This window comes from Girardinichthys multiradiatus, chromosome 11, assembly GCF_021462225.1.
Source record: "Girardinichthys multiradiatus isolate DD_20200921_A chromosome 11, DD_fGirMul_XY1, whole genome shotgun sequence".
Lineage (NCBI taxonomy): Eukaryota > Metazoa > Chordata > Actinopteri > Cyprinodontiformes > Goodeidae > Girardinichthys > Girardinichthys multiradiatus.
In genome coordinates, this window is record NC_061804.1 from 12,595,589 (window position 1) to 12,608,997 (window position 13,409).

Sequence of the window (13,409 nt, forward strand, 5' to 3'; positions counted from 1 at the left end):
TGAGCGATGAGCATTATCCTTACAGGAATCAGGAGAAAGATGCTGGGCTAAACAGGAATGAGATGGCGAAGGATGGACAGATTAGAATATGGATAGCTGGCTGAGAAGGTTGTCATCATAGGAGGAAAAACTAGATGCAAAGTAGGAACAAGCATGGTCACATGGCTGCAAACCACCATGAAAAAGAACACAAGATAGGTCCACATCAGGAGAGATGGCAAAGACTGAGATAGGGAGGGGAAAGAGGGGGACAGAGAGTTGTTATGCCCCCACACACCATGACTCATCTCCAGTTTCCTACCCGGTGGGAGGAGGGATGTGTGTATGAGCTTGTCAGGAAGACATCTAGTTTAAACAGCACACACCTGCTGTAGCTGAACATGACTTCAGAGAGAGGAGTCAGTGTGTGTGTGTGTGTGTGTGTGTGTGTGTGTGTGTGTGTGTGTGTGTGTGTGTGTGCAGAAGATGTTTTTGCATGGCAATAATGCGTGTCAGCTTCATGAGGGCTGCTGTCACAACTGGGATCATTTAACAGTTCCCAGGATGATTCCAGCCTTAATTGATTCAAGGCTACCACCACCTTCAGCTAAGATTTAAAAAAGCATAGTGCGAACTGATGAACACTAATAGAAAAGGGTATGGTGTCCCTTAATGATTCTCCTGGTAGTCATCATGAGTAGGTGGTCATAATGCAGAGCTGAAAATCACACAAGGTCAATAAAAAGAGGGGAGGCAAATGCACCACTTAAACCCATTAATCCTCCTCACATCTGCACCATCACCATTTGCAACCAAATGTCAAGTACAGGGGTTTGCTGTTTGATTCAGGTGTACACACACACACACACACACACACACACACACCGCAAGCACACTCATAGGCCTGACTTCGAGGAGGTAAACAACAGCCACGCCCCCCTTTCCCTAAGCCAACCGGAGCTGCACAGCAAGAAGCAGGAGAAGGAGGAGGGCGGAGGGTGATGGAGGCAGAGGAGAGGAGTTGCTCTAATTTTTTGATGTGTGCATGTGTGAGCTTGCGTGCTCAGACTCCCTAAACGCAACACACCGCCGCTCCCCACTATATATTTTCTAGATTTCCACCGAGGAATGAAAAACGGCATGCACATCCCTCCGAGGCTGCTGCAAAATGCCACCACCGCCCTCCACCTCCTCTCCACGCAACTTTCATCACGCGTGCATGCATGCGTCTAGACATGCGTGGCTTGTTGTCCCACATGTGCATGCGAGTTCCAACATATTCCGCGGAGCGGTGCCGAAAATCTACTGCAAAATCTGTTGCAATTGCGCGTAAAATCAACTTGGACACTCTCCAACAGCAGCCAAGTTTTACCCGGTTAGCTCATTTCTCTGCTGCCATTTGTTTTCCCTGCAAAGCAACACCTAAAATGCATACCTGCTCCCCGGATCTGCAAAAGTGCGCACATAGCCTCTGGCCTAGCGCTGACAGAGCTCAAGCTGCAGCAACAAAGTGGACTTCAGAGGTCCTGAACGCAACACTTCTGTTATATCACGCAGCTCCCATCCATATTAAGGGTGTAAATATTGCCCTTACCTTGAATGCAGTCAGCTTTGGATACACAGACGTCCTCGGTCCTGGATTAGATTAGATTTAGGAGATCATTTGGAGCAGGCACATGTAGTTTAACAGTGGAGGATTGGTGCTGCTAAACATCTCTCCCCCCCCCACCCCCTCTCTCCACACACACACACACACACACCCCGGACACTTAAACCACGCAGGGTGACAGGACTGTCCCTCTCTTCTCCCGTCCTCCCCTCCTCTTTGCAGTGCGTGTTGACAGCGCGTCAGAAACGCAAAGACCGAGAGACAGGAGTCCGAATCCAAAATGTATAAAATCCCACTCTTAGAACCAAAAAAGAAAAGTGTTGAACAGGCTGGTTAAGTCAGTAGGAAACCAAACACAGCGCTATCGTCTGTGTGCCAGGCTCCGAGATGCGCGCAACAAGGAAAGCATGTCGCATTTTGCAAAATAACAGCCCAAACGTGGAGTCAAAATCCGGCTGTTTTCCTCCTCAGAGCCAACAGTAGGAGGAGAAGGAGGCTGGAGAAACAGAAGAAGGGAGGTGAATAAGGCAAAAAAAAAAAAAACAAATTAAAAAGCGGTGATATATTTCCACAAGATGTGTCAGAAAAAGACTGCAAGCCAGTATCGCAACGGCTATCCTTCCGAAATAAAACCCAGAGCTCTGACTGTCTCCACTTGCTCCCTTCGCTTTGCTTTGCCTCCTCTGCTCCGCTCTGGCCGGTGAATGCGTGCACACACGCTGCTATGCACAAATGCACAGGCGGGTCTTGTCTTTCAACGTCTCTCCACCACTAGAAAAAAATGTAAGAAAAACGACCGCAACACAGAAGGCAAGGCATGAAAAAAAGAAATCCGACCTAATCATCTGCTTGAAAACTATTTTGGCGCCATATTTATGGCGTACTTTCAATTCACGGTTACAGAAAACTGTACTTCCTACTCTGACAAACCTGAGGTTACAGCGCCCCTATGAGGAGAGGCAGGGTATAGAAGCTTCACCTGCTAAATGTTCTGCCAGTAGTATGCAGAAGTACTTCACATTTTGTCAGGTCACATCCAAAAACTGCAAGGTATTTTTATTGGGATTGTATGTCAGAGACCAAAACAAGGTAGTGCGTAGTTGTTAATGGGGAGCAATTTTTTTTTTTTTTTATAAATAAAAACAAGGAAAAGGGGGCATATAGATGTGTTTAGCCAACATGGATCAGTCATGCTGTTACAGCTCAGTCTTTTTGGGTGTGTCTCTACCAGCTTTGCACATCTAGAGACTGACATTTTTGCCAGGTCTTCTTAGCGAAACAGCTTAAGCATCTATGAACATGAGTTTCAAGGCTTTCTGGACTTTGGCTGTGCCATGTGTGGGCCTGGGCTCACAATGGGTTTATTGTACTCAACCCGACTGGGTGCACTGAATACAATCAATATTGGCCAAATTAGTTGGGCACCCTATGTGGGTTTCAGCTTGGTCTTAAATTAATGTTAAATCTTTTTAAATTGGCCAATACATCTAGTAGGCATAAGTATCCTTCTCTTTACTGACCAGTGTAGTATATCAAACTTGTATAGGCAATTAACTTAGGGCCATTATGTAACCACGGATAATTCCATTTGGAGCCCATGTTTTAATCTATTTTCTACACATATGGCTCTAATATGTAAATGTTGGTTAAGGACTTCTTATGGCTGTCTTTCAACAATTACTTTACTTCTTTTCATGGTTAAATAAAGGTCAGATTTATGTTATGCATGACTAAAAGTTGTCCAGCCAACAGTTTTTCCCAAATGAACTTTTGATCTTTGCAGCACCTCCAGAGTAACAAGGAGGCCCCTGTCTGCTTCTCTGTCTTTCACTGAAAGATGGGGCAAAAATCACAGGAATGTCAGATTTTTAAGATTTTCACTTGAAGTAAATTTTGAATCCATCTTCCTTTCACTTCACAATTACATGCTGCTTTATGTTGGTCTGTCAGAGAAAATCCCAGTAAACCACCGTGAAATTTGTTTTAATGTGACAAAATGGGAATATGGTTAAAGAGGAAGGAATACTTTGGCAAGGATTTTCGAGTTGTATTTGTACCTTCGCTCATCCGAGACCAGGTCGCTGGGGCAGCATTCTCAGCGGAGACGCCCAGACCTCCCACTCCCCAGACACCTCCTCCAGCTGCTCTGGGGAAGTCAGAGGAGTTCATTGGCCAGCCGAGAGACATAGTCCCTCCAGCGTGTCCTGAACTGTTCCTGGGCCTCCTCCCGGTGGGACGTGCCTGGAACACCTCCTAAGGGGGTCATCAATGGGGCATCCAGAACAGATGCCCGAGCCACCTACACTGACTCCTCTTGATGTGGAGGAGAGACAGCTCTACTCCTGGTCCTCCCAGATGGCTGAGTTCCTCACCCTATCTCTAAGGGAGTGCCCAGCCACCCTGTGGAGGAAGTTCACAGCAGCAGAAGACCACAGCGGGTGCCGAGGCTACAATTCGCATAGGCTCACCAAAATTGGACAATAGAAGATTGGAAAAACGTTGCCTGGTCTGATGAGTCTCGATTTCTGCTGCGACATTCGGATGGTAGGGTCAGAATTTGGCGTCAACAACTTCAAAGCATGGATCTATCTTGTATCAATGGTTCAGGCTGGTGGTGGTGTAATGGTGTGGAGGATATTTTCTTGGTACACTTTTGGCCCCTTAGCACTAATTGAGCATCGTGTCAACACCACAACCTACCTGAGTATTGTTGCTGACCATGTCCATCCCTTTATGACCACAGTGTACCCATCTTCTGATGGTTACTTCCAGCAGGATAACGCGCCATGTCATAAAGCACGAACCATCTCAGATGGTTTCTTGCACATGACAATGAGTTCACTGGACTCAAATGGCCTCCACAGTCACCAGACCAATAGAGCACTTTTGGGATGTGGTGGAACGGGAGATTCACATCATGGATGTGCAGCCGACAAATCCGCAGCATCTGTGTGATGCTATCATGTCAATATGGACCAAACTCTCTGAGGAATGTTTCCAGTACCTTGTTGAATCTATGCCACGAAGGATTAAGGCAGTTCTGAAGGCAAAAGAGGGTCCACTAGCAATGTGTACCTAATAAAGTGGCCGGTGAGTGTAAGCATTAACTACTGTCAGCATCATGACTGACAGCTAGGGCTTCTCTTCAAAGCAAAGTGAGGGCCTCTGGAGCTGCTCTTCACTGTAATTGATAATACCTTTCCAACAGAGGCTGATTGAACGTCTCCAAAGGCAATAGTTGGCCAGTAAATTACCACCCTTCACATTTTCTCCAAACTCACAGAAAAAAGAGGTGTTTGATCAATGGGTAATCTGCTCCCATCCAGAGTCTAATTCACTGCCCTCTATTAGGCAGGTCTACATTTTACCTCCAGGCCGAAGTCTACAGAGTGCACTAATCTTGTGATAGTTGCTTCAGAAAAGCCTTAGTTTCTGGTTGTATGTGCGGCTTTAAGGTGTTTATCTCTTGTAAATTCAAACTGACCAAACAGAAGAAGTCTAAAAATTCCACTTTTTACTTAACACCCAAGCCTGGAACTGCATATTAACACAGATATCCAATGCTTAAATTCTCCTTTCAGTTATATCAAGTATCAGACAGAGGAGAAATGAAGGAAGCAAGTGAAAAACTGTGTGCTGCTGTTTTGCTCAATGTGAAATGAGGCGGTGAAGGACATGGAGGAGGGATTTCTTTGGCAGCCTTTCAAATGAAACAGCAGCATCCCACTAATTTTTTTCCTCCTACTCTCCCTTCCTTCTCCTGGACGTATTGCAGGTAGCGATAGTGTCCAATGAGGAAACAGGCTGTGACCACCTCCATGGTTTCTTTAATATACTCTAATGTAATTTCCTCCCTGATGTGATGCACACATTGTTTATTGAGGGGCACACATCCCTGCAGATCTGGGTCAAATGGTCACTGTAGTTTTTTTCATCTACAGGATGCATCACATGGGTAGGGGCTACGCTTCAGCAGGTCGGTATGAGCACCAAATAAGATTATATTTCTACTTATTTATTTAGGGACAGTGTACATTATTGAACATACAGTGCTTTAAAAATAATTTTCCCCCTTATAGTTTTTTTTCTGTTTTTAATTTAATCAGAATTAAATGTTACAGACAAACTCATTTAAATAATTAAACACAGGTTACCTACATGAATACAAAATGCACATTTAGAATTATGACTGTATTTTTTGTGGTGGAAAAAGCATTAGCTCCTAAACCTAAAGAGCAGTTAATAGGTTTAGGAGGTAACAACTACCGTCAATCGTTTGTAATAACTGCTGATGAGTCTTTTGCTCCTCTGCAGAATTTTGACCCACTCTTCTTTGGAGAATTGTTTTAATTCAGCTCCCTTAGAGGACTATCAAACATGGACTGCCTAGTTTAGGTCACAGTGCTGCACCTTAATCAGATATAAGTTAGGAATTATCGCTGGTTAGTTTGGACCACTTTTTTTTCTTAAACTAAAGAGTTGCCTAATTCTGACATTTGGGTCAGAATCATTACTCCTCCGTGTGAACTTTGAGATATCCTCCAACTGCTTTAAACTGAAATAAATATATCATATAATGATTATCCAATACAGCCTTAAAGGTTTTTTAATTAAAATAAAAAGCTTAAGACACCCAATCCATTTGTGAGCTTGCCTTACTCAGAGGTCCAATAAAAATAGTTGTTTTTCCAACAGGTGTTTACATTAAAAATAAAACTATTTTCAGGTTCATTTTTTGATGTTATGTGAATTACTAGGTTTTCTGCACTGGTGTCATTTTTACTCTTTACTGCTGTTTGTTGTGTCAGAAATGATTTGTTCTGTAATAACACACCCATAGATCAAACTCAGAGATGTAACAAGCTCAAGCTAAAAATCTATTATCGAATTTAGTGATATCCCTATAAAATGTGCTCAGCACAGCTCAGGTTTTTAAAGGTCAATCCTGTATTATTATCTCAAGTGTATAACGATCAAACCACTGTTTTCCTTGGCGTCTCCCACACACATCAAGGCCGGGTCAATCCCTTTCCCGCTGACGCCCCGACTGGACTCTGTGTGTTTCCCCCTTTCCTCCTGAGTAAGCATTCATTAGGTGACTCATCAAGTACTGCCGGCTGGAACAGAGTGTATTATTTCAGCATCAGTATACATCTCAGGGTGAGAGATGGGCGCCGTAAACTTAATGGGTTGGTTCACTCAATAAAGCAGTGGCTTGTGTGGCTTGGAAGAGGCCCAAAACAGGCTGTATGAAGAAATGCCTGCTGGTAGTTTTTTCTGAGGTAACTTGAAAGGGGGTCAGTGTGGGTGTGAATGTTCGTATAGCCACTTTCGTCTTTCCAGGACTGAGTCAAAAAAGAAAAAACTGAGAAAACTGTCTTATTTGGGGTTCTTTGGAGGCATGAATAGGTTTGAACAACAAATAAGCACAACAATGGATAAACATCAAGGAAGACGACCCTGCTTTAGGACATCTTTTGAAAACTGTAAGTGTCTTGGACTGCTTGGAGCTTTTGATCAAAGCTCCTTCAGATTCTACAACTCGAGCTCAAACATGGAGCGACCACAAACAGCACAAAACTATCAAGTTTCTCAGCTCAGTCACCCCTCAAGGAAGCATCACGGAACATAGTGGGCTCATTGAGAAGCTCCTGCCTGGAGACTTCGTACTGTCCGAGCAGGGTTTCATGGTGAAGGATCATACCTTTGTTGCACAGAGGTTATATCTCCTCCATTTGCAGGAAACAGGAAGCAGGTGAGGTGCAAATCTGGACAATGAAAATCTCTCAAATAAAAAATCATGTTTTGATTGTTTGGAATGCTTAAAAGGAAATATACCATCCCGGGATCGACCCTACCCAACAGCCTTCTCAGAGTGGATCAAATTGACATTGGGGGGAGAGCCTTATTGACAGGAGTCTTTTAATATTCTGTGTCCTGAGTAATCTATGTGAAAGTGTATTTTCTTTGAATTTAAAATGTTTAGCGTCCTTTTGTTTTCAGTTTCCTGCGAGGGATGTCTGACCTGTCCAGGGTGTACCCCACCTCCCGCCCAAAGACTGCTGGAGACCAGCTTCCCCACGACCCACTGAGGAAGAAGCGATGTAGAAAATGACTGACTAACTGTTTTCAATTTCTTACCCTACTGATTGACAAGTTTAATGTAGTACAGGCCACTATCAGAAGTCACTTTGACAGTTCATATTCCCTAATGACAAAGATTATAATAAGATACAAAGAAATATTTGCTGATACAAATAGTTTGTAGTAAAAGAATGAGGGCTTCTTCTTTCGCCAGTTTGCCATTTTTAATCTGCAGTTTTGCTTTTTTCAAATCCTACTTTTTTGGGTGCTGAAAATGCATCACTTTGTGTTTCCTAACTGCTTTCAAAACACAATGTTGAGAGGTACAACATGTGCTGCACCTGCTTAACAAAGAATCAGCTTCATCTCTGTGGAAGAGAAACAGGATTTTATGTATGTGTGTATATCAAACTTTGTTGTCCCTAAATAAAATAGGGTTTTCACTAGTGCTGATTTCTTCCACTAGAGCTGATCTAAACTTTACAATTAGTTTTGTAGGCATACAATTTATTTGATTAACCTTTTGTTGTTTCAGTGACCTTAAACATTTTTTTTATTTTATTTAAAGGACATTTTAGATATCCTATCCCTTGGAAATTATCATAACTTTTTTTATTTGAATAAAGATGTTAAGACACCCCTGTGAGCTTTAAAGGACTTTCTTCAGCTTTGCTTCCCACAAACAGCTAATTTGAAAACCAAAATGTTTGCAGTAAAATGCATAGCAATTTGAATGAAATTAAATATTAAGGTGTTTGCTTCACTGAGCTTTCCACTGGACTTAAATTATGCAATATAAGATAGATTAATAAGAAAAAAATAGTATACATTTTTATTTGAATTAAAAAGCAAAAGTAAAGATATTTCAGTGTCTTTGTTTGTTTCTATAAATTAGTTTCTGAGTTGATTGGTGTCTCTGGAGACATTTTAATGTGTATAATAAACAAACAAACAAACAAACAGGAAGTGATTGTCAAATATGTACAGGTCCTTCTCAAAATATTAGCATATTGTGATAAAGTTCATTATTTTCCATAATGTCATGATGAAAATTTAACATTCATATATTTTAGATTCATTGCACACTAACTGAAATATTTCAGGTCTTTTATTGTCTTAATACGGATGATTTTGGCATACAGCTCATGAAAACCCAAAATTCCTATCTCACAAAATTAGCATATTTCATCCGACCAATAAAAGAAAAGTGTTTTTATTACAAAAAACGTCAACCTTCAAATAATCATGTACAGTTATGCACTCAATACTTGGTCGGGAATCCTTTTGCAGAAATTCTGATTCAATGCGGCGTGACATGGAGGCAATCAGCCTGTGGCACTGCTGAGGTCTTATGGAGGCCCAGGATGCTTCGATAGCGGCCTTTAGCTCATCCAGAGTGTTGGGTCTTGAGTCTCTCAACGTTCTCTTCACAATATCCCACAGATTCTCTATGGGGTTCATGTCAGGAGAGTTGGCAGGCCAATTGAGCACAATGATACCATGGTCAGTAAACCATTTACCAGTGGTTTTGGCACTGTGAGCAGGTGCCAGGTCGTGCTGAAAAATTAAATCTTCATCTCCATAAAGCTTTTCAGCAGATGGAAGCATGAAGTGCTCCAAAATCTCCTGATAGCTAGCTGCATTGACCCTGCCCTTGATAAAACACAGTGGACCAACACCAGCAGCTGACACGGCACCCCAGACCATCACTGACTGTGGGTACTTGACACTGGACTTCTGGCATTTTGGCATTTCCTTCTCCCCAGTCTTCCTCCAGACTCTGGCACCTTGATTTCCGAATGACATGCAGAATTTGCTTTCATCTGAAAAAAGTACTTTGGACCACTGAGCAACAGTCCAGTGCTGCTTCTCTGTAGCCCAGGTCTGGGGAATGCTGCACCTGTAGCCCATTTCCTGCACACGCCTGTGCACGGTGGCTCTGGATGTTTCTACTCCAAACTCAGTCCACTGCTTCCGCAGGTCCCCCAAGGTCTGGAATTGGCCCTTCTCCACAATCTTCCTCAGGGTCCGGTCACCTCTTCTCGTTGTGCAGCGTTTTCTGCCACACAATTTCTTTAACACAGACTTCCCACTGAGGTGCCTTGATACAGCACTCTGGGAACAGCCTATTCGTAAAGAAATTTCTTTCTGTGTCTTACCCTCTTGCTTGAGGGTGTCAATAGTGGCCTTCTGGACAGCAGTCAGGTCGGCAGTCTTACCCATGATTGGGGTTTTGAGTGATGAACCAGGCTGGGAGTTTTAAAGGCCCCAGGAATCTTTTGCAGGTGTTTAGAGTTAACTCGTTGATTCAGATGATTAGATTCATAGCTCGTTTAGAGACCCTTTTAATGATATGCTAATTTTGTGAGATAGGAATTTTGGGTTTTCATGAGCTGTATGCCAAAATCATCCGTATTAAGACAATAAAAGACCTGAAATATTTCAGTTAGTGTGCAATGAATCTAAAATATATGAATGTTAAATTTTCATCATGACATTATGGAAAATAATGAACTTTATCACAATATGCTAATATTTTGAGAAGGACCAGTAAGTCTGTTCATCATCACTTATGAAAGCAACATGAGTTGCTATGTCGCACCTCCACCACAGTGTGGCGCTGCTGGGAAAATACCCCATAAAGAATCATTAGGAAAAAACGTCACGGGAAGTTGCGTTTTTTAACCAGATGGTACAGGAGAAAGATGTCTGCTCTGGACGTGCAGGATTTCATTCAGCAAAACCGGGCCGTGGCTGATCAGGTGGAGACGTTTCGGGGTTACTGGGAGAGCGAGAAACACTGGGAGGCGCGGAGGGAGTTCATCCTGAGGAACATGAACGACTTTAAAGCAGAGCAGCTGGACCATCTGCTGTCTCTGTCCATGGTGTGGGCCAACAACGTCTTCATGGGCTGCCGGTACGTAAACACACCACGACCCCAGCTCTGAGGAGCCTTTTTGGATGGCTTTTTATCAAGCTTGCTGAATTCAGCTTCAAAGCTTTCACATTTGCTGGTTTATGTTTTAGAAATGAGAAATTTAGGATTTAGACATTTTAATCCAAAAAACTGCTGTTTTAACAGATCTAAATATTTAATGTCAAAGTGTATTTGCCCCCCTTTACAGATTCCCCCCCCCCCCCCCTCCCCTTTTTTTTTGGGGTCAAGCTTCAATGTTTCAGATCAAACTAATTTCAACATCAGGCAGGGATTTCATGTGATTTAATGTATTATGGGTAAAATGTCATTCAGACCAGCCTGACCCTAGGAGAATAAGTAATTGGCCCCTAAATCTAATAAATGGCAGCAGCAACTTAATCCACTGGGAGTAAACAGATGGGGTTGCTGACTAGTGATTGTCAGGAGAGCAGTTAATATTTTTACCCCCCCCCCCCTTACTGTCCTCCTCGCTTTGCAGCCTTGTGTGCCACTAGTCAGTTATTTTAAATTGTAAATGGCTTTATCAAGTCCCGAGACCCCAAAGCGCTTCACACTACATTCAGTCATCCACCCATTCACACACCGACAGTGGTAAGCTACATTAAGCTTTTTAAATATGTCCCTGATCCTAAATATGGGCAAGTTTGGGATTTCATTTTTTCTTGTAGCCATTTCCTGACTTGAAAAACATCAATACACTTTGGAATTACTTAAATGGAATGTTCTCTTATCTTTCCCATCATGAAGAGTGGCTAAAAGAAATGGGTTTCTGTGTCAGATGAAACAGGAAGTTATGTATTACTAGTTTAAAGTTCCTAAACACTTTTAAAAACTTAAAAAATGCTCGAGTTAAATGTATTGTTAGGGGTGCCATTACTTGTAGCATCAGTCATGCTTTTTGATTGAGTAAACATCTATACAGTCTTTGATTCTCCTCCAAAGGTGCCAATAATTATGCAAATAATTCCCAAATGTGTTGGAAATTCAAAGAAATTGACCAGTGAAATGTTCTGTGTTGATGCGGTTACATTAATTGTTTGAAATTTGTTTGGATATCTTCACTCAATGTTAATCCTAATAGTGAACTTCACATAGCTGTCTGTGGCATTTATTTTGCACAAGAAATATAACATTCCAGAGTTCACCGTTTCTACAGTATGGAAAAGTGAGCAAATTCCTTTTAATATTTTCCAGTTCTGCATAAGTACAGAAAGAGAGATCAGTAATATGGAAAGAAATATGATTTCAGAGGTTGTTCCCTATATCTTGCCTGAATGTTCTGTCCTTCTTCCCTTAATTATTTCTGCTCTTAATTTCTCTACTTCTTTGTATCCTTTGTTTCTTTCTTTCATAAGTCTTTTTTTTATCCTTCGCTCCTTTCTTCTTTCATTTTATTCCCACTTTCTCTATTTTATTTTCCTTTTTGTGACCTCCCTGTTTTCCCTTTGCCCTTTCCCTCAATTCTTCCTTCCTTGTTGTCAGGCTGTAAAAATATCTGCCATAAATTCATAGTGAACTTTAGTAAATTTATGTTTGAACATGAACGTTTAAGGACTGAGAACTCTGGAAAGTCAGGTCTGGAAAAGATAAGTTTATACATGAAACGTAACTTGTCCTGAACAATTAAACTAACCGAAATACAACTTCATGTTTTCTTCATGTAAAATTATGTGAAATATCCCTTTGCTGTAGTCCAGTTTCCACAAACTGCACTAAAAAGACTTATTAAAAAAAAATCAGCTTGATTTCAGTTTGCAGTGTAGCTTATGTCAGTAAAACATTTTGAGACCTTGGTTTAAAATCCAAGAATATCTAGCCAGCCTTCAGAGAAGTCTGGTGTGAAGCTCATCATCGTGACTGAACTTGTCTCTTTGCGAATGACAGCTATAGCACGGAGCTCCTGGGAAAGGTGAAGGAAATGGCTGAAGGTATCGTGGTGGTGGACGCACCAGTTTTCAAGACAAGAGATGAAATTATGAAAAACCAGCAGGTATGTTGTAAAACCCCCTCAGAAACATGTTAACATGCTGTAAGAGAAGGTCATTAGCGACTTCTTCTGCTCCACCACAGGGCCGATGACCGGACCCGTCATCTCGGATCAGGATTTGTTCGTACCAACAAGGACCACGTTTTTATGGTTTTAGAAAAACGTCTCTTTCTTTATGGATTTTTTTTAATTCACGTAAAACACACATTTTTCCATATTTAGAGTACGGGAGCATCTTATTGCATAAAATTTTACCTAAGATTTAACTTTTTTTAAGCGTAGTCAATTTTTATGCATAAATGTGTATTTACAGTGATTCTTACACCGCATATTTTAACGTGTTTTATAAGAGATTAAAGAACCTTGTTTTTTTTCTAACATGTTATCCCTGGTTTGTATAAAATAAAATATTGGTAACGGGTGTCACCGATGCAGATTGAAGTCAGTTAAAATCAGGCAATGTTTATACCAGTCTGATATTTAATTAAAATCATTGCTGTGTTCATGCTTGAAAACTCAGTAGATTTCAAGTGTAGTAAAATAAAACTACATTTCGTGACTCGGTCACTGAACAACGTTTATTGCAGTGTCTGTTTTTCTCGACAGCAGCAGATGATTTGACTTCAACAGTTTTTTTCCTTTCACTTTGTTTTAAAAGACCGAATGCTCAACACTTTCTTCATTAAAGTCATGTTTTACTCCTGACATTTCACGGAACGAAGTTTGCTAAAGTCGTAGGTTAACTTTAGCACATTTACCATCGATTTTAATGACTTGATAATTTGGTGTTAATTTATTTTATTATTGTTCCA

General features: G+C 41.5%; 1 protein-coding gene across 1 annotated transcript; it reads left to right on the plus strand.

Moving 5' to 3' along the window:
* Positions 1 to 10,343: 10,343 nt before the first annotated feature.
* Positions 10,344 to 13,178, plus strand: cdkn2aipnl (CDKN2A interacting protein N-terminal like). The gene is made up of 3 exons (XM_047379198.1): positions 10,344 to 10,589; positions 12,495 to 12,600; positions 12,681 to 13,178. Exons 1-3 carry the CDS (start codon positions 10,378 to 10,380, stop codon positions 12,687 to 12,689), a joined length of 327 nt encoding a protein of 108 aa, XP_047235154.1. The 5' UTR covers positions 10,344 to 10,377; the 3' UTR covers positions 12,690 to 13,178.
* Positions 13,179 to 13,409: the final 231 nt, after the last annotated feature.